Here is a 21,735-nt window from a genome sequence, read left to right on the forward strand (position 1 = left end):
TTGCACCGTAAAAGAAAAGTACACCCACGAAAACACAACTGGGTGTGATCCAACAAACACAATGATCCAATAACACGTACCACTGCATAAACAACAGTCGACAACAGAAAATAAGCCCGCACACAGAACAGGTGGGGAAATGGGCTTAAATACTAAACTAAACACTAATCATACACAGGTGCAAACAATCAAGACAATACCAACAGTAAAGGGAAAAAGGGATCGGTGGCAGCTAGTAGGCCGGTGACGACGACCGCCGAGTGCCACCCGAACAGGGAGAGGAGTCACCCTCGGCAGGAGTCGTGACAACTTGACTAAGGCTGCGACTGTAAATAGAGTTAGAGAATATTGGCACATTTTAGAGTGACATCCCCCCAGAGCAGCCTTAGTGAGCTGCCTGGGTGAGATATTGTCCAGAGAGTTTCTCCTGTGTTGTTACTAGAGGAGAACTCCAACTCTGAATGGGGCTCAGTTTCGCAAGGGTTGGTTTAAGAGATAAGCACCTATAGATGTTAGATATCAAATCAAAGTTAATTGATCATGTGCACAGGGTGTAAACGATACAGTGAAATGCTTACTTGCAAGCTCTCCTCAACAGTGCATATACTGTACATAGCTTTCCATATTACTGCACATAAATGAAAATTAGGCAGTCTGTGCTGGAATGGAACAGGGCACCAGAAGCTATCAATCTAATTATTTCTTCTTTCTCAAATAATCTTATACCTCTCTTTTCTCTCTTTGCAGTGCCAAGCTGAAGAACCACAAGGAGGTGTGTATCAACCCCGAGACCAAGTGGCTGCAGCAGTACCTGAAGAATGCCCTCAACAAGTAAGGGACCCTTTAAGAGAATTTACAACCTAAAACACATTCATGTCTACACAGAAACATGGTATCATTCTCCTCAGAAAATTACATTTTCTCTATTCTCCACTTCATCAGGACATACAGTACAGTAGTAAAGTAGTACACTCTCAGGGACGAATCTGAACTTGATCTGCATGTGTAATACATTTTCATGCACGTCTGCCAGTGACATTCATAGGCTACATGATTTAGGGGAAAGTCAAGGTTATGTGTGCAGAAATGAGGATTGGGCTCTAAGCGTGGATTGCTCTACAAAAAAAGTTATACATTTTTAGATGGACTGGGCATATTCAGGAATGCCTGAACACAGATGCAACATAACATTTATGGGTAGCACTTTAGTTTACAGTGCTGAAATAAGAGTTTAACGTCCGGAAAGTACCAGGAAACAACAGCGAAGTAAGTCGGAAACAACCAGGTAAGAACACGGTAATTACTCATTAATAGTTAGTTTGTAGCTGCTAAATATTTATATAAAGAGTGATGAATCCATTTGTATTTGTCACATGCGGCGAATACAACAGGTGTAGACCTTACCGTGAAATGCTAACTTACAAGTTGTTAACCAACAATGCAGTTAAGAAAAATAAGAGATAAGAAAATATTAACTAAATAAACTAAAGCAAAAAAATTAAAAGTTACACAACAAATAACAATAACGAGGCTATATCCAGGGGGTACCGGTACCGAGTCAATGTGTGGGGGTACAGGTTAGTCAAGGTAATATGTACATGTACGGTGCATTCGGAAAGTATTCAGGCCCCTTGTCTTTTTCCACATTTTGTTACGTTAGAGCCTTATTCTAAAATTGATTAAATCTTTTTTCCCCCCTCATGAGTCTTCACACAATAGCCCATAATGACAAAGCAAAACAGATTTTTAGAAATGTTATAAAATGTATATAAAAAACCTGTAAATAACTTATTTACATAAGTATTCAGACCCTTTACTCAGTACTTTGTTGAAGCACCTTTGGCTGCAATTATAGCCTCAAGTCTTCTTGGGTATGACGCTACAACCTTGGCACACATGATTTTGGGCAGTTTTTCCCGTTCTTCTCTGCAGAGTCTCTCAAGCTCTGTCAGTTTGGATGGGGAGAGTCACTGCACAGGTATTTTCAGGTCTCTCCAGAGATGATCGATCCGGGTTCAAGTCCAGGCTCTGGCTGGGCCACTCAAGGACATTCAGAGACGTGTCCCGAAGCCACTCCTGTGTTGTCTTGGCTGTGTGCTGAGGGTCATTGTCCTGTTGGAAGGTGAACCATCACTCCAGTCTGAGGTCCTGAGAAATCTGGAGCAGGTTTTCATCAAGGATCTCTCTGTTCTTGTTCCGTTCATCTTTCCCTCGATCCTGACTAGTCTCCCAGTCCCTGCCGCTGAAAAACATCCCCACAGCATGATGCTGCCATGCTTTACCGTAGGGATGGTGCCAGGTTTCCTTCAGATGTGACGCTTGCCATTCAGGCCAAAAAGTTCAATATTGGTTTCATCAGACCAGAGAATCTTGTTTCGCATGGTCTGACTCCTTGAGGTGCCTTTTGGCAAACTCCAAGCGGGCTGTCATGTTCCTTTTACTGAGGAGTGGCTTCCGTCTGGCCACTCTACCGTAAAAGCCTGATTGGTAGAGTGCTGCAGAGATGGTTTCCTTCTGGAAGGTTCTCCCATCTCCACAGAGGAACTCTGGAGCGCTGTCAGAGTGACCATCGGGTTCTTGGTCAACTCCCTGACCAAGGACCTTCTCCCCAGATTGCTCAGTCATGCCAGCTCTAGGAAGAGTCTTGGTGGTTCCAAACTTCTTACATTTAGGAATGATGGAGGCCACTGTGTTTTTGGGGACCTTCAAGGCTGCAGACATTTTTTGGTACCCTTCCCGAGATCTGTGCCTCGACACAATCTTATCTCGGCGCTCTATTGACAATTCCTTCGACCTCGTGGCTTGGTTTTTGCTCTGACATGCACTGTAAACTGTGGGACCTTAAATAGACAGGTGTGTGCCTTTCCAAATCATGCCCAATCAATTGAGTTTACCACAGGTGGACTCAAGTTGTAGAAACATCTCAAGGATGATCAATGGAAACAGGATGCACCTGAGCTCAATTCCGAGTCTCATAACAAAGGGTCTGAATACTTTGTAAATAAGGTATTTCTGTTTTTGTTTTTTTTATAAATGTTCCAACATTTTTAAAAACCTGTTTTCACTTTCTCATTATGGGGTATTGTGTGTAGATTGATGAGGGGGGAATAAATAAATACATCTATTTGAGAATCAGGCTGTAATGTAACAAAATGTAGAAAAAGTCAAGGGGTCTGAATACTTTGCACTGTAGGTAGGGGAAAAGTTACTATGCATAGATAATAAACAGTGAGTAGCAGCAGCGTAAAAAAAAAGTCTAGGTCAACGTAAATAGTCTGGGTAACCATTTGTTTAACTGTTCAGCAGTCTTATGGCTTGGTGGTAGAAGCTGTTAAGGAACCTTTTGGAGCTAGACTTGGCGCTCCGGTACTGCTTGCCATGCGGTAACAGAGAGAACAGTCTATAACTAGGTTGGCTGGAGTCTGACCATTTTTAGGGCCTTCTTTTGACACCTCCTGGTATAGAGGTCCTGAATGGCAGGAAGGTTGGCCTGTACTGGGCCGTACGCGCCTTGTGCTCTGCTGCCGAGCAGTTGCCAAACCAGGCAGTGATGCAACCGGTCAGGATGCTCTCGATGGTGCAGGTGTAGAACGTTTTGAGGATCTGAGGACCCATGCCAAATAATTTTCAGTCTCCTGAGGGGGAATAGGCATTGTCGTGCCCTCTTCACGACTGTCTTGGTGTGTATGGACCATGATAGTGTCGTGGCATGACTACCATTAATGTGATGACGGCTATTTTATCAAATCAATTAACTATGTTGAATTAATACGTGATTAAATTAATCATGTAACAATGAACTCATTAGTAACTTGGGGCACCAAAAAGTTTGTTTTATGAGTTACTATTTTCCGAATTAACTCAAGAATATATCAGAATATATCATTATCATTCCAGTCATCCATTAATTATTATTTCCTCATATCAGTCTCATTCTAACATCGCATAATTCTTGGATATCTGCAGGAACCCTAGTCTAAATAATGATTTAGCGATACACAAATTGGCTTAATTATTTATTTACTAACTAAATAATCACACAGACATACATAAACAGTATAGGTTGAATTGATTTCTAACATAATGCAATGAAAAGTCCCTAGTGGACTAACTCGATATGACGGCATGTTACACAGTGAAAGGGGTGGGGAAAGAAAGAGTGGGAGAGACAGAGAGGGGACCCATCGTACATAAAGTTGGAAATATATGCTCATGGGAATGTGAATACATTTCACATGAATGACTGCTCATTCGAAAATAATTGCAATGTATATATTTATGCTTGTATGTTTTTGTCGTCGCTCTCTGTTGAAATCGCCCGGTCTGTCTATGGGGAGTCGTTCGACAGAAGTCTCTGGTTTGTCCACCAGAGGTAACAATATCTTTTGTAGTTGTAGTAGGCTTTCTTTGTCTCTGAGTGTTCATTAGACTGGATCCTTCAGATATACACACACGGTGGTCTTTGGGTAGAGTTTACTAGACTAACAGTTCTTAAACAGCTGCAGACTGAATGTTCCGATGTAGTCTTTATCTTCTTCACTCGCGTGGAGAGTTTCTAAACATTTCGTAGCGTTCAGCTCACGCTGTCAGTCACGCTGGTCTATATTTAAATTGCAACCATTTCAACGTTTTCAGCTCGCGCTGCACGTATACTGGTCTTGTAGTTTTAAACCATTTCAACATGTAGCCACCGCTCCATGCTTTCTGACCTGTATGTTAATTCTTCAGCAAGTCCTTTTAAGCACTCGCCTTGGAGGGTGGTTCCATCATGTTGCCACAATGTTGCCACAAATCACATTTAATCTTTTCACAAATAGTTTCATATTTAATCATATAAGGTTTACAACATTTAGATGTAAATCTGATAACTGGGATGTATACATTTGTAGAGTTACAGTTATTTAGTTATACCATCCTTAATGATATCACAAAACAATACACTTTTGACAGGATTTATTGTTTGGACACCCACCAACCATTCCAGATGTTTGGATTTGAAAACTAATGTTCCAATGTCCAATCCTTTGATGTTTGAAGTTTATCCTTTGTGCAGATATCCTTTGTGCAATACTGCAGGTCCAGAGAGAGAGTTTACAACCGGTCGTTAAAGTCATAAGACCGGCCCACTTCCCCCCCTTCCTCTGGTGGGAGATAGAGGGGGCTCTCTTTGATCCTCACCCAGGAGGGAAAGTCATGACAATAGTTTGATGGTGATGTGGACACCAAGGAACTTGAAGTGCTCGACCTGCTCTACAACAGCCCCGTCGATATGAATGGGGGCATGCTTGACCCTCCTTTTCCTGTAGTCTACGATCAGCTCCTTTGTCTTGATCACATTTATTTTTCATAAAAAAAATTGGGGTACTTTTACCCCTTTTTCTTTCCCAATGTCATGACATACAATTGGTAGTTACATTCCTGTCCCATCGCTGCAACTCCCGTACGGACTTGGGAGAGGCGATGGTCGAGAGTTATGTGTCCTCCGAAACACAACCCTGCCAAGCCGCACTGCTTCTTGACACACTGCTCACTTAACCCGGAATCCAGCCACACCAATGTGTCGGAGAAAACACTGTACAACTTGCGACCGAGTCAGCTTGCAGTCACCCAGCCCACCATAAGGAGTCGCTAGAGCATGATGGGACAAGAAAATCCCGGCCAGCCAAACCCTCCCCTAAACCGAACAACACTGGGCCAATTGTACGCTGCCTCATGGGTTTCACCGTCACGGTCCGGCTGTAACACAGCCTGGGATCTAACCCAGGGCTGTAGTGACGCATCAAGCAGTGCAATGCAGTGCCTTAGGGCCTTCTGAGTGGCGCAGCGGTCTATCTTGATCACGTTGGGGGAGGGATTGTTTTCATGTTACCACACGGCCAGGTTTCTGACCTCCTCCCTATAGGCTGTCTCATCGTTGTCGGTGATCAGGCCTACCACCTTTGTGTTGTAGGCAAATGCAATGATAGGTTGTGCTTGGCCATGTTGTGCTTGGAGTACAGTGAGTACCTTTCCACCATGACGCAATCTCCATTGCACTCCACACTGCCCTTTCCCACCTGGACAAAAGGAACACCTACGTGAGAATGCTGTTCATTGACTACAGCTCAGCATTCAACATCATAGTGCCCTCAAAGCTCATCACTAAGCTAAGGACCCTGGGACTAAGCATCTCACGCTACAACTGGATACTGGACTTCCTGACGGGCCACCCCAGGTGGTAAGGGTAGGCAACAACACATGATGTTAAAAATATTTGTTGGTTTGATGTGATTAATGAGGAGCATCCAGACGCTGCACTTGATGAACTTATGAAATTGCTTCTTCCAATTATTGACAAACATGCACCTGTTAATAAACTAACTGTTCGAACTGTTAAGGCTCCATAGATTGATGAGGAATTGAACAACTGTATGGTTGAAAGAGATTGGGCAAAAGGAATGGCTAATAAGTCTGGCTGCACATCTGACTGGCTCTAGGATGATGCCACGTTCAAGACAACTTGGAACTTGGAAATCTCCGACCCCCTTGTTCAGTGTTTTTGCTGCATTCACGTGCTAGCCGGAACTAAGAAACTCTGAAATGTGCGACTTGGTTGTAGTTAATCAAGTGCCGTGTTCAACCAGCCAGGCCCCCCATGAAAACAACTACATCGACAATGATCCTTTGCTAGTTATGGCCACTTTCACCGTGATCCTTAGCGATTTTTTGGTGCCATTCAGCCCCTTCAGCAATATGGTGCGTTACAAATTCAAATACTGGCTTCTTGCATAGAAAGTTTTCCATAGAAATACGTGGATGATGCACTATCACTGGTTTTAATGTCTATGCGTTCAACAAATTAGTAAATCGTAATTTTAGAGTTTCCTAGTCCCAACAAGCATGTGAACGTCTCTGAAAAACTAGCTTCAACTGTAAAAAAAATATTTTTGAAGGCTCATCAACTCTTAGAGCTCCGACTTTTTGACCTGAAGACCACTGATAGTTTTTTTCAGAGTTCCCAGTTGTCTTGAAAGCACCATGATTCCAGAGTTTCTGACTTGGAATTCCGAGTTGGATGACCTTTTAAAACGTTATTTCCCAGTCGGAGCTAGTTTTTTTTCTTCAGATTTCCCAGTTGTCTTGAAAGCTGTGTACAGAACCTAGGTGGGAAGGTGGAAATTACCAGCTGCGAAGTCGTAAATACGAGGGAACCATTCACATGCTTTGATTGGCTAATGGCCAACAAACTGCCAACAAACTGCATCAACCATAAACTAAAAGTACAGCTATCATGTTTGTAAATGAATTATAGTGTTAAAAAAACATAGTAATTGACAATTATTTATAAACAATGTTTTGTTGTTGCATTTAACTGCTGAAAATGCTGTTATCGAGGTAATTTCCTTAGTAGGTGACATCAGAGGTCAGCATGCGGGAGAAATCGGAGCTCAGGGAGTTTCCCACAAGTAATTACCAGTTGGAGGGGCATTTCAGTGGATTTTTCCCAGTCGTATGTGGTAAATACCACATATTCCCACATGGTTATGAAAGCAGCATAAAGCAAGTCGGAGGTCGGAGATTTCCGAGTTCCCAGTTGTCTTGAACACAGCTTAAGTCAGGTAACGCAGTGTGATGACATCATGAGAAGGTGTTTTGGCAACGTCAAACTTGCCAGTTCATGGGAGAAATGTTTTGAGGTTTACATCGAGCTGTAGAAGGAGGGAAAGATGGTGGAAGTGGATGCTGAGTTCGAATCTAGCAGCGCGTTGAGCAAAGTTGGTGAAGACGAATGTTCTGAATGGACTCTAAAATTGGAGTGGAGGATACGTGTATGAATGATAAGGAATCGCTTCTTGTTGGGATGCATTTGTTGAGTAAGGATGCATATGTGGGAGACCCGTTTGAGGTGTCGAAAATGGTGAAGTATGCACTGGGGAAAGTGGAATTTGTCAGAGTGACCAGGAATTGTTTTATTTTGATTAATTGTATTTCTGAAGAACAGAGGAAGATTGCAGTGAGCCTTGAAAGAATCTGGACAGGGCCTCCCGAGTGGCGCAGCAGTCTAAGGCACTGCATCGCAGTGCTATAGGCGTCACTACAGACCCGGGTTCTGTGTCGGGAGACGACCGGGAGAGCCATGAGACGGCGCACAATTGGCCCAGCGTCGTCCTGTTTAGGGGATGGTTTGCCGGCCGTCCGGGTTGTCCTTGTCCCACCGCTTTAGCGACTTCTGTGGCGGGCCAGACGCATGCACGCTGACTTCAGTTGCCAGTTGTATGATGTTTCCTTCGACACATTGGTGCGACTGGCTTCCGGGTTAAGCGAGCAGTGTGTCAAGAAGCAGTGTGGCTTGCCAGGGCTATGTTTCGGAGGACGCATGGCTCTCGACCTTCGCCTCTCCCGAGTACTTACGGGAGTTTCAGCGATGGGACAAGACTGTCACTAGCAATTGGATATCACGAAATTGGGGAGATAAAGGGGTAAAAAGTAAAAAAAAATTATATATATATATATATATATATAAAACATCCGGACAACAAAAGTTTTGTGTTTTAAACTTCGGAGTAGAGCACCTGTCAAAGGAGTCAAGTCATGGGTGACGACGGATGTTCAGGTTGAATACCTGAAGAGAATTCCTGGTGTGGTTGGTGCCCGGCATCTGACCCGCAGGCCGAATGGAGAAAAAGAAGAAAGTCTGTCTGTCCTGTTGTTTTTTGGTACAAATTAAATATCTACATATGTGAATCTTCGTTTTGTAAGATACTCTGTAAGAGCTTTCATCCCCCAAACCATTGCAGTGTAAGAATTGAAAAGGATTTGGCAATGTTTCAAGTGTGTGCAGACGGACAGTTTAGTTTATTTATTTATTTTGGTAGTTTGGTAGTTTTTTGCTAGTTTGTTCCATTTTTGGGAATCCTGTTTCCATCCCGCACAGTAGCTGGTGGGTTGCACATTAAATTGTGCGATCGCCAATATACCATAGAAGAAGAAGAAATGTTTTGAGAAGAATAAACATTAACATCGTGAAATGTGAGTATTATGTTTATTTATTCAACAAATTACGTTAAAATGTTCATCAACATACTTTCATATGAAGGTTAAATTCAGTTATTAGGACATAACGCAGAGTCAGGTCTCTAGCCAAGCTAGCTACCAGGTGATCTTGTCATTTTTACGCAATGAACAACTAATTGTATATTCAGGAATGTGTCAATGATGTAGGAATGCACAGTTTTAAAATCCTGAATTAGTGATCATGCTAGCCAACGAATGACAAATCATATTTTTCAAATCGACAAGATATTATAATAACACAGCAACAAAATGTTTTGGTATTTTATTAGGATCCCCATTAGCTGTTGTGAAAGCATCATCTACTCTACAGAACATTAACAGACAAAAACAGCTCAAGGACTGAACTACAGTACATAAATGTAAAAACAGCACACGTAGCCTACATATCAATACATACACACAATAACTAGATCAAATAGGGGAGAGGCACTGTGCTGTGAGGTGTTCCTTTATCTGTTTTTTTTATAAACCAGGTTTGCTGTTCACTTCAGCAATATGAGATGGAAGAGTTCCATGCAATAATGGCTCTATATAATACTGTACACATTCTTGACATTTTAACGAGGTTATAAGCTAAGACTATACTGGCTGTTCCTCTTTTTCCAGAGTGATGGTTCATATTGTAGCTCACGAGTAGGGACTGGAACCCACCTCAGGTCCTATGTGAAGGTATAGTACAATCTCTACACTAAACTAGCCTTACACCTATAGACATATACCACCTCATCACTCGTGCTGATCTCATATTTATCATTGAGAGCTTTTAAGTGACTGTGACTCTCTCTGCCCCTGGTGTCCATCTCCAGTTTGTGTTCAAGCCAGAGCCGAACTCAGCCAGTGGGGTGTCCCTAACCCTAAGAGTGTCCATGAGGAGCTGGCTAAAGCCATGACAGCCAACCTCAAACCCTCCACTTACTTCCTCACCAGCAACAAACTGCGTAAGGAACTCTGTTTACTTTCTTTCTAGTATTATTTTTGATTATGCAGATTACAAGCATTTCGTTACACCCGCAATATCATCTACTAAATATGTGTATGTGACCAATAAAATTTGATTTGATCAACTTGATTTGATTACAGTAAATCACTGCTGCCTTTGTTCCTTATGTGAGAGTGTGTGTGTATAAGTTCATGTGTAAAGTATGTTGTCTCTGTTTGTTGCAGTACTCGTTGTACTTCGTAGAAGCCTTGGTGAAGTCTATGGCCCAGCATAGGACACAGAGTGGTAAATTCAACCTGTCTAGAAAACCAAGTTTCTCTGCCTCCTTCCACCACACAGTAGAGAAACATGCTGAGGCCTCACATCAACAAGAACTACAAGGACAAACTGGACGCTGCCCGAAACGCCAACCACAGTCTGGCAGTCTTGGTGTGCCATAGACTGCCAACAAAAAAGTTGTTGGTTTCATTCAGAAAATTGCCACATTCAGTTCTATGATAAAGCTATTTTCTTGCTATGAGGACTGATGTATGCTACAAGAAGCAAAATAAATACGTGCACTCTATACTATCAGGGTAGATTATTGATGTTTCTTGTGCTATGTAGAAACTATTTGCTAGTCATTTAAATAATAAACAACTGTATTCTGTCCTATTAATGTAGTTCCGTTTATGAAAATAGTATCTTCATTATTTATTATTGTAGTGTTAATCTATCTGTGAAAATCTGAAGAAAACAGAAACTAAGGTGAAAGTAATAGTAATTTACACAACAACAGGGAAACAGAGCATTGCTTTAGAATACAGTGTCAAGACGACATAGGTACACTGAAACTATGGTGAACAGTAAGCTACACTGAAACAATGGTCATAGTAATTTACACGGTAACGGGAACAGAGCATTGCTTTAGAATACAGTGTCAAGGCCCCGTAGGTACACTGATACTATGGTGAAACTATCCAGGAAGAAACAGTAAGGCACACAAACTGATTAAAGTAGTAATGAATATAATAGTAATTTACAGGGGAACAGAGCGTTGCTTTAGAATACAGTGTCTAGGCCCCATAGGTACACTGAAAAAATATGGTGAAACTACGCATGAAGTAACAGGTAAGGTACATAATATGTATTTAAGTACAGTGCTGAAATAACTATAATGATAGGAAGGTAATCGGAAACAAGACAAAAGGCAGCTAGCTACAAGCAAAGACCTAAAAGGGACGTTTTTAGGATGGTCCACATAAAGCATAAGTGAAAGTTCCAAGTACATTCTTAATAAGTATACCCTCTATTATTGATAGTTCTTCAGTAAGGAATAGTTGTTCCTAAATAACAACCAGGATAATTCATCACTCTTTATATCAGTACTTAGCAGCTACAAACAATATATTATTGGATAATTGGTGTTCATGCCTGGTTGTTGCCATCATATTTCATTGTTTTTTCCAGGTACTTTCCAGACATTACCCTCTTATTCAGCTAGCCTTGTGACCTAAGCAACCCTGCTATTTCCTGTTTCCTGTGTTCCTCTGCCCTAGAATTGGATTGGAGGAGAGCTGAGTAAATGTAACCCAATCCGCTTCAAGCTTTCAGCCTCTCGTAATAGTATTGTATTTTCTCTTCCTGTGTAGGGGAATTATTTGATAAAACATTGAATTTGTCCTTACTGCCATTAGCCCATAGAAACACATTCAATAACATATTCATACATGGTAAAAACAGATTGTAAAGTCAAAAGTATGTTTTGGGGGGCGCTAGTGAGCAACCCATGGAGTAGGTCAAATGCATTTATTTAATAGTTTCTTTGTGCTTTGACCCGCTAAAGAACTAGGAAACACAGCCTTTGAATGACGTGCATTACTTTGTTCAACTTTTATTTTAGTTTTAATGTGTAAATGGCACATAACCTGCAATAGTTTAAGTTCAACTGAGTCACTGACAAAAGAGAAAACACTAGTCCCAAGACGAGGAGCTCGAGTTCTTCAACAAGTGGGAGCAGCGGCTCCTCGGCTCTGCGAAAAAAATTAACACCAAGGATTTGAAGGCCGAGATTCTTGCTGCCCTCAGAGCGGACATTTCATCTATACTCAAGTCGGAACTCAAGGAGGCGCTCAATGTGGACTTTAATTTTATTAAGTCGGAGTTACAAGCAGTCAAGAATGAACTCGTAAAGCATACAGCAATGGTTCGTACTGAACTGGATACAGTTAAAAAAAACTGTCTCCGACATGGAAAAGACTTGTCCCCATGCTCAGACGACACAACTACACTACAAACCATGGTTAAGAAGCTTGAAACTGATGTGGCTAGCCTTAATTAACAATGCATACATTTATAAGGTTATATGCAAAGATCCAATATCAGGATCATGGGGGTAGCTGAGGACCCAGGCTCAAGTTCTACTTCATTGGTTTCAAAGTTATTGAAGGAAGCCCTCAAATTGAATAAAGACGTCCTTGTAGTCAGCTCACATCGGGGCTCTCAAGCAAGTGAGCCTGGTGGAAAACCTTGCTTCATTGTGGCTAAACTACACTACTATCAGCATTTTATGATGTTCTTCAGCGTGTCAGAGAATTTGTCCCACTTCGATGCAACTGAGCACCTATCTCTATCTTCCTAGACTATGCCCCCAGCTTTGCTTGTGACCGTGCTGCTTCCAATGATGTCAAGAGTGTGCTCAGTGGACGGACCGAAGTTCGGTATGGTGTGGCTTATCCTACCCGGCTCTGTACAATGACATCGAAGGCTATGGCCATCATAAAGGCCAAGGTCAGATGAAGCAAATGGCTGAATGTTCACCTATTTGGCAAATAGGGTAATGGACAAATGTGTTTACATCTGCAGACTCAGTCTCTCTTTTGTAGATACTGTATAGTGTTGCCAGTGGTGTCAGTTGATATTGTTATTATTAGGTAACGTTAGTGCCTTACTTCTGGTGAGCCAATTTTCCGTTTGTTTTAATGTTTCATTTTATTACAATGAAGCTGCTCATTTCTATTTTTCTCGACGGTACTCGTATCCAGGGTAGATAAAGCACAGTTCTATTATTAGGTCACGTCATTTATTTAAAGACGTTGCTGCTAACATAGTGGTATTGCTGTAAGATGTGATTTATAAAAATGTTTTATTCTTTCTTTTAAAACAGCCTAGTTTTGGGTTGTAAATAAGTATTTCTTATTTATTTATTTATTTTGCGCAACTTGTTTTAAATCCTTCACTATTTCAGTAGGGCTCTCTACCCGATAGGTTTAGTGTTCCCCACCACAATCACATTAGGTGTGGATATCTTTGTGGGAGAGTAGCGGTTTCTTCTTCTATTAGGTGACCGGGATGAGGTTTTCTTTTTCATACCAGACATCAGAGTATTGTTTGTTTATGTTTATTTATTCTTCTTAAAATATATATATGTATTTGCTATTTAAAAAAAAAAAAATTAGGGATCAGTTGTTATTGTAATCTGGCATCTATCCTTTTCCCACCTGACTTTACATGGCTAGGCCTAATATCATGACAGGGACAGCTGGTTGCTCGGTCACTTTTGCTAGCTGGAATGTTACATCTTTAAATCACCCAGTGAAATGTAAAAGGTTTCTTTCTCATTTAAATCACCTTAAAGTAGATATCGCTTTTCTTCAGGAGACACATCTCCGCACTTTCGACCACTGCCGTTTAAAAGGAGGGTGGATCGGTCAATCATATCATTCCAATTTTCATTCTAAAACTAGAGGAGCAGCCATTTTAATTAGTAAAAAAATACCGTTCCTAATGTCAAGTGTAGAGTCCGACTCAGCAGGCCGTGTCATTATTCTAGTAGGAATACTGTATAATACACCTGGTATCTTGGCTAACATTTATGCACCAAATTGGGATAACATTTCATTCTTCACAAATGTATTGGACACACACCACCGAATACTTCACAAATATGGACACACACCGCCGAATACTTGGTGGTGATATGAATTGTGTACTGTCGCCCAGTATGGATCGTAGCTCTTCTAAGGTATCATCTTCATCAAAGACAGTATCCACAATGCAGCTATTTCTTAAGACATATGGCATATCTGATGCGTGGGGTTTCTGCAATCCCACGGCTAGGGAGTATTCTTTTTTCTCACCAGTTCATAAGACCTTCTCACGTATAGACTTCTTTTTCCTAGACAATAGATTTCTGCCACTTATCACGGAGTGTGATTACCAAGCTATAGTCATTTCGGATCCTTCTCCTCTTACTATTTACATTTACATTTTAGTCATTTAGCAGACACTTATCCAGAGCGACTTACAGTAGTGAATGCATACATTTCATACATACATCATACATTTTTTTCTTACTTCACAATAGTATCATAATTAACAGAGTGAAAAAAGGAAGCCTGTACATAAAACTATCCCAAAACATGCATCCTGTTTGCAATAAGGCAATAAAATAATATTGCAAAAAAATGTGGCAAAGCAATAACTTTTTTTCCTGAATATAAAGTGTTATGTTTGGGGCAAATCCAATACACCACATTACTGAGTACCACTCTCCATATTGCCAAGCATAGTGGTGGCTGCATCATGTTATGTGTATGCTTGTAATCGGTAAGGGATAGGGAGTTTTTCAGGATAAAAAATAAACAGATTGGAGCTAAGCACAGGCAAAATCCTATAGGAAAATCAGTCTGCTTTCCACCAGACACTGGGAGATGAATTCACCTTTCAGCAGGACAATAACCTAAAACACAAGGCCAAATGTACACTGGAGTTGCTTACCAAGAAGACAGTGAATGTTCCTGAGTGGCCGAGTTACATTTTTTACTTAAATCTACTTGAAAATCTATGGCAATACCTGCAAATAGTTGTCTAGCAATGCTCAACAACCAATTTAACAGAGCTTGATGAATTTTTAAAATAATAATGGGCAAGTGTGGCACAATCCAGGTGTGGAAAGCTCTTAGAGACTTACCCAGAAAGACTCAAAGCTGGTATCGCTGCCAAAGTTGCTTCTATAAAGTATTTAGTCAGCGGTGTGAATACCTATGTAAATGAGATATTTCTGTAGTTCATTTTCAATACATTTGCAAACATTTCTAAAAACATGCTTTTCATATTGTCATTATGGGGTATTGTGTGTAGATGGGTGAGAAAAAAAAGATTTAATACATTTTGAATTCAGGCTGTAACACAACAAAATGTGAAATAAGTCAAGGGGTATGAATACTTTCTGAAGGCACTGTAGCTGCCAGACACATATCAGCATGCAGACAACTGTACTATACCAACAGAGAGACAGACAGTGTACAGCTCTTACACACCGTTGTGGGCGTGTTGGAGAGCTGGACTGCTCAACTCCTTGAGAATGCCTTCGTTCAAGAAGAATTGGATCACAAAAAATTGAATGAAATCTGCAGGTGTTTCTCTGTTGTGTGGGTATTGAAAAAAGAAATGACAGAGGTTAGATAGACTATTTTCTCCCATGCTTCTGGTGCATGGGTGTGCTCTTGGCTTAGTGTGAAGAGCTACTTGTAGTGTGTACGCCAGTCAAAGCAACATATATGTCCAGAGTATCTAGTCATTCTATAGAGTTAACAGGCTACAGAGAGAGATATTTAACCGGGTTCTGAGCAGTAATGGTGCGTTGATAAAATCACTAGAAAGCCAAACCAGGAAAAAATTGCCATACTACATCCTATGTGGTGATAATTGCGTTTTATGGCTCTATAACCTGTTCATATGCCTTGCCACCATGATAGCCAATAACAAGATACAATTCAACCACACCTATGTTTCCTCACAAAACCAAAGAGCAACATCTGTCCGTTGAAGATCTAGAAAGCACATTGCATGTAACATGTTACATGACCTACAGCATGGTCAAGTAAGTTAATGTTTCCGACATTTTCGGACTACTAAACATCTATTGATTTACAACAGTTACCGCAAGTAACAGGAGTTGACTCCACTATTCCAGCACCAATTTCAACTTTAACATTTCAACATCATCATATTATCTTTGCTTAGTCTAATACAGTGACAACTAAAATATACCAAAAATAATTTAGTCCAATCAAAGTAAGCTAAATATTAAGTAGCAGTCTATGGTACTGATTTCTGTGTGCGCACACGCGTTCAAGAAGAAAAACATGTTCACTCACCCTACTTGTAGAGAAACGCCAATACCATCCGCCTTTCTTTCATGTTGCCAAAACTATCTATGACTCTGCCATACCGTACACACTTTTAGTTTTTGTTGTCCTAGGCCTAACTTCCTTTCATGGGCAACGATGAGCCAGCTGGTTAACACTAGCCTAGTACATCTAGCTACATATTGAACTTCCATCCTCTCAGGCAAGGAGCACAATGTATGAATTCATGGTTGGATCAGAATCACCATTATAATCATTGGTCAGTATGGAGAATTAAGTAAAACCACAAGTCCAAATCCCTATCTCCATCCATGGCTAATTTATGAAAGGGACATTTTTAGCTAGCTAGCTAGCCCCCTTTGGACAACAACATAACGAGGTACAACAATTTGTTTTTTCTGTCAATGACGTTTGGCTTTTGATGTGATGTAATTGTGTGAAGCCAAATCCAAACTGGCTTCCCTTCACACTTTTTTTGGTTGCGCCAGGACCATTCACACTTTCGCTCACTCAGTTTCGCTCAACGCTGTTTGGCTATTTATTTATTTTTTGTATCAAGGTAGGCCAAATACTCACTAGCTTCCCCTGCATTAAATGCTACGGATGCTAAAATTATCATACTCTTTTTTGACAGGACAGCATGAAATAGATGGGCTTCACATACAGAGAGAGGGGCGCTGTTTTGCTCGCTCGGATGCTTTCTCCAGTGAGATACATTCAGCCTCTTGCGAGTTGAAGGAAAATTATGAAACACAGAAAGGCAAAAGATAAATAATTGTATTTTTTTTCTTGGTACATTTTTTGGGGACACCTGGCTTCCCTTGAAGTCCCTGAATACGCGCCACTGGTCCTGATAGAGAGACTTAAGATGGAAAATCATTGTGTTGAATGTGTTTTGCACCATTAGTCTAATTGACCCATGTGTTACTAACAGCTACAACTGTCTGGAAAATACAGAGAGTATTAATACAGGACACACACACAGACACACAGGAGGAGTGTTTCGCTGTGGACCCCAGTAGCAGTAGTTATCACAGGGGAGGTTTGGCAGAGCGAGGTAGTACATTCCAGTTTCTCTAACACTGGGCAGCAGAGACTCAGACTAAAACAAATAGTCATTAATCTAAATATGGTGTTTAATCAAAGTGTTTTTGCTGGCGGAACAGTCAAGTGGTTGACCTGAACACAGAAGGATGAATCCAAATGTCTATGTTAACTGTCGTATATTCATACTGGGTGTTTCTCTGTTTCAGGATGAAGAAAGCCAAGCAGACCAACTAGAGAGCCTGCAGGAAGACCGCCCAACAGAAACAGTGCCAAGTGAAGATCTACACTCCTCTTGCACAGTCTTCACATTTTACTACCTTAAATTTTTATCTAAAATGGGATCATATAAAACATTTTCCTACAGATCTACACAACCTACATTTTCAAAATGAAAGAAAGTTATTAAGAAAAAAGCGAAGATATCTTCACACCCCAGAGATAATATTTGGTGGAAGCGCCTTTGACAGCTATTACAGCTGTGAATAATTTTGAATAATATTCTACCAACTTTGCACAACTCATAGGACAACATACTGTATGTCCATTGTTTTTGTCAAAATAGCTCTAAGTCAATACATTTGGTTGCGAATCATTTATGGACAGAAATATTCAAACATTGTCTCTGATTTTCAAGAAAACGTAAGTCAGGTCTAGACCACTCAGGAACACTCAACACCTATTGGAAAGCAATTCTGGTGTCTTTAACATAAAATATTGTGTAATTGTCTTTCTGAAAAATACTGAGGTGGGTTTTCCTTTAACTTTTTACCTGGGGTTTGCTCCTTTCATATTTGTTTTCACTTTGATTCCTTCTTTGTACTTTGTCATACAGGCCAGTAATGTGAAGGGAATGCACTGTTGTTGATCCCTTTGTTTTTTGTATTGTGGTGGCAGCATCATGTTATGGGTATGCTTGTCATCGGCAAGGACTGGGGAGTTTGTCAGGATCAAAATAAATATGAAAGGAGCAAAGCCCAGGTAAAATGTTAGAGGAAAACCCGAATCGGTCTTCTGAAAACCCAATCCTTGGATAGTTTTATTTTTCTGTGGGACAATTGCACCATTTTTAATGCCAAACACACACTATAATGGCTTTCTAAGAGGTGTTGAATGTTTCTAAGAGGTGTTTAATGTTCCTGAATGGTCCATTCTCTGTCCTGACTTAAATGTGCTTTAAAATTCTGAGACAAGGTTTGAATATTGCTGTCCATCAATGATTCCCATCCAAATGCACTGAGCTTGAGCAATTTTGACAAAAACAATGGATATATGTTGCGCTAAGAGTTGTGAAAGGTTGGTAGAATCTCATTCAAAATATTCACATCTGTAATCGCTTCCAAAGGCGCTTCCACCAAGTATTTACTTTGGGGTGGGAAAACACGCAATCAATACATCCTCATTTTGTGTTTTTCAGTCATTTGAAAAATGTTATATCAAATGTGGAGTAGGTTGTGTAGATCAGTAGGAAACAAATCTAATGTAATCCCTTTTTAGATGTAATTTTAAGGCAAATTGTGAAGGGGTGTGTAGACGTTCACTAGCGGCTGTATGTAATGTGAGGCGTATAGCATGTAACATCTACTCACCTGGCACGCACGCTGAACAGCACTTATCCTGTCCATCACGGAACCATCCAACCCATGGCTTGCCAAAACCACCACCTCTGTTACCTATGTTACCATAACCACCTGCACCCCTCATAGAATCCACCCCTATTAGTGCCAAGTGAAATTATATCTGTGCATGTATGTTTTTATCTGTGATGTATATACCGTTTTTTTACTATCCTATTTGATTGGTAAAGATTTTAGAGTTGTTTTGGCCCCTGGCTTCTCTGTCATTTAGGAATTAGAACTGTGCTTTAGGTAGGTATTGATGGGGCTGAGATAGGGAGAGGAAGGAAAGGAAGAGATAATGAGGGAGGATTCATGACAGAATTCACAATTCACAATCCAACTCAATCAGCTTGTGCTGGAGATTGTACAAGGTTCAGCAATGCAAAAAAAGATCCAAGAGGCATGGGGGTGTTCACGCGCCACTAGAACACACTACAGTATGTCTGCTTAAGAACACACAGGAGTGAATGGACATCCCTGTCTAGTACCGACTCAACCAATTTTTTTATGTTTTGTATCCAGCCATGCTGGATGTTGAAGTATTTTATATACATTTTATATTAATGTGAAACATAGTCTGTGATGTTATTCTCTGAGCAGCTTTGGTAATTAGCAAAGACATAGATATACACAGTTTGGAAAAGTTAGTTGTAGATTTAGAATTTCAGTCGGCGCCACGTTGGCACAAAAGTTCCAAGATAATGACTCTCAAGTTAAAATGCTAATTACAATGTTGTTGTCATGGAACTGTGGCTGCCAGTTTGGTGCCAACAGTTGGTTTATCTCTGTAGAACTGTGACTGGTAGTGAGACCCTGTACAACCCTTCCAGTCTATTAGGTATTTTAAGAACTGTGTTTGTGGATGTGTGCGTGTGTGTGTGTGATAGCTGTTAGCTGTTAGGGGAACACGGTCATTGATGGAGAATGTTGAATGGTATGTTGTTGTATTTCGGTCTTTCTGAGTATTCTAGAACATTTAGAGTCAGAACTCTGCTTATTGAGCGACCAATGAAAAAGTAGTGGTCTGTAGCCGCGTCATGTTTATGGAAACATTAAAGGTAGTACGTCCAGATTTTATTAAAGGAACAGTTAATCCAGACTACCATAAAGGGAAAGTTCAGTCAGATAACTAACAACCCACGGCTTGCCAACTTCGTAGTTCAGGTTTCCCTTTAATTCTGACATTGACTAGTCCCGTCCCGTATGAAGTAAAATCCCAGACAACACATGCAGTGGGTTAACCAAATTAAATTTGTTGTCAGACAGACTACCACGTCAATGTGTCATGAAACATTATGGAAATTATAAAGTTTCATATTTAGCAAACCAGACACTATGAAAAGCAAATCTATCAGCAGTTTTAGTGTGCTAGTGTTAGTAGCAGTATAGTAATAGTAATAGTAGAAATGGTAATAGTAGATAGATTGGCTTGACTACCTATTAATGTCATATACTGTATGTTATTTTGGATACCGATGCACTTTACATCCAACATATTCATTCATAACAATACGTAAGTTTAGAATGTTATAATGAGAACAAGAATATGATCCACACTGTTGGTCTACTACAGTTAGTCAACTGTTGTTTTTCTATTGTCTTTAGTGGTATAATACTTTACTTTTACTTTACTTTTTCATATAACAATCTTAAGCATGAGATACATCACATTTTCATTTTGAGTTAAACAAATATTATAAGAAATATTATATTTTTGTAGTTTTATACGTTAAACACAAGTTCATATGAAGGAGCTAGAATGTATAATGTCTCCAGATCTTTTCACATGAGCCATTTCCTCTGATGTAACGTCATTTCAATGTTAAACTATATTGTTGAGTAAAATGTAATCTTTAAATAAAAAGTATTCATTTTTATGTTTGCATACTTTTTTCAATACTCTAAAAAGTAATAACATAAACTATTGGCAACACTACATCACTACATCAACACATCAACACAACAAGGCAGTTAACCCACTGTTTCCCGGTAGGCCGTCATTGTAAATAAGAGTTCTTAACTGACTTGCCTGGTTAAATAAATAAAAATATTCACTCAGGTAAAGTTGCCTTTATGTCATGGTTAATATACAGCTATAGCTATTGCAGATCAGACCCCACAAACCCCGTGACAGGAAACTAGCGTAGTGTGTGCATGGGCCCTAACCCCTGCCAAATCTACTGTTTTAATATGGGACAATTAACACACACACATGCACATGTGCACGCACACACACACAAGTGAACACACACATACACACTGCGCCAAGCAGGCCTCTCTTTTCTCATGCCTCAATCAGGCATTACAAAGGGGAAACAGAGAGGGTCTGTCTCAGAGCTGCTAACAGACAGTCTATTAATGTCTGTACATACAGACCCCTGCAGTAACAAACCATGGTACTTATGAATTAGAACACAGAATGGCTCAGATGAACCACTCAGAACTATGAAAAGAAGAACTTGTGGTCTCACACAAGGTCAATAGAAAACCAGTCCCCATACAATTAGAATTAGTCATTCAAATGACATAGTTGGTTTCCAGTGTGTGTGTGCGTGTGCGTGTGCGCGTGTGTGTGTGTGTGTGTGTGTGTGTGTGTGTGTGTGTGTGTGTGTGTGTGTGTGTGTGTGTGTGTGTGTGTGGTGTGGTTAATTGTTCTCCCATACTGTAGCTCCCATACTTTAACAATATACATACAGCCTTTGGGTCAGTCTGTGTTTGATGTCACACACACACACACACACACACACACACACACACACACACACACACACACGCACACACACACACACGCACACACACAGTAGAGATTAAAGGAGAAAATGGTCGTAGTTATTTAGCCATTAACTGAATCACTGGTCATTATAGGAACACATTACAGTAAACAGGTTTGACCTTTGAACTTTGCTGTGTGGGGGAACTGATGCAGAACTATAGTCTCTTTGATGAG

General features: G+C 40.4%; 1 protein-coding gene and 1 long non-coding RNA gene across 2 annotated transcripts in view; both read left to right on the forward strand.

Moving 5' to 3' along the window:
* cxcl12a (chemokine (C-X-C motif) ligand 12a (stromal cell-derived factor 1)) overlaps positions 1–20,665 on the forward strand; it is a 41,424-nt gene extending 20,759 nt beyond the window's left edge. Inside the window, exons 3-4 of the mRNA XM_014154372.3 lie at positions 748–831; positions 17,379–20,665. Coding sequence (XP_014009847.1) covers positions 748–831; positions 17,379–17,406 — 112 coding nt within the window. The 3' untranslated portion in view covers positions 17,407–20,665. The remainder of the gene's footprint in view (positions 1–747; positions 832–17,378) is intronic.
* Positions 838–17,364, forward strand: LOC106576871 (uncharacterized). Its single transcript, XR_001322024.3, has 3 exons — positions 838–9,723; positions 9,861–9,992; positions 10,219–17,364. It is a non-coding gene; the product is annotated as an uncharacterized LOC106576871 (long non-coding RNA).
* Positions 20,666–21,735: the final 1,070 nt, after the last annotated feature.

Source organism: Salmo salar, chromosome 18 (assembly GCF_965601325.2).
Source record: "Salmo salar chromosome 18, fSalSal1, whole genome shotgun sequence".
Lineage (NCBI taxonomy): Eukaryota > Metazoa > Chordata > Actinopteri > Salmoniformes > Salmonidae > Salmo > Salmo salar.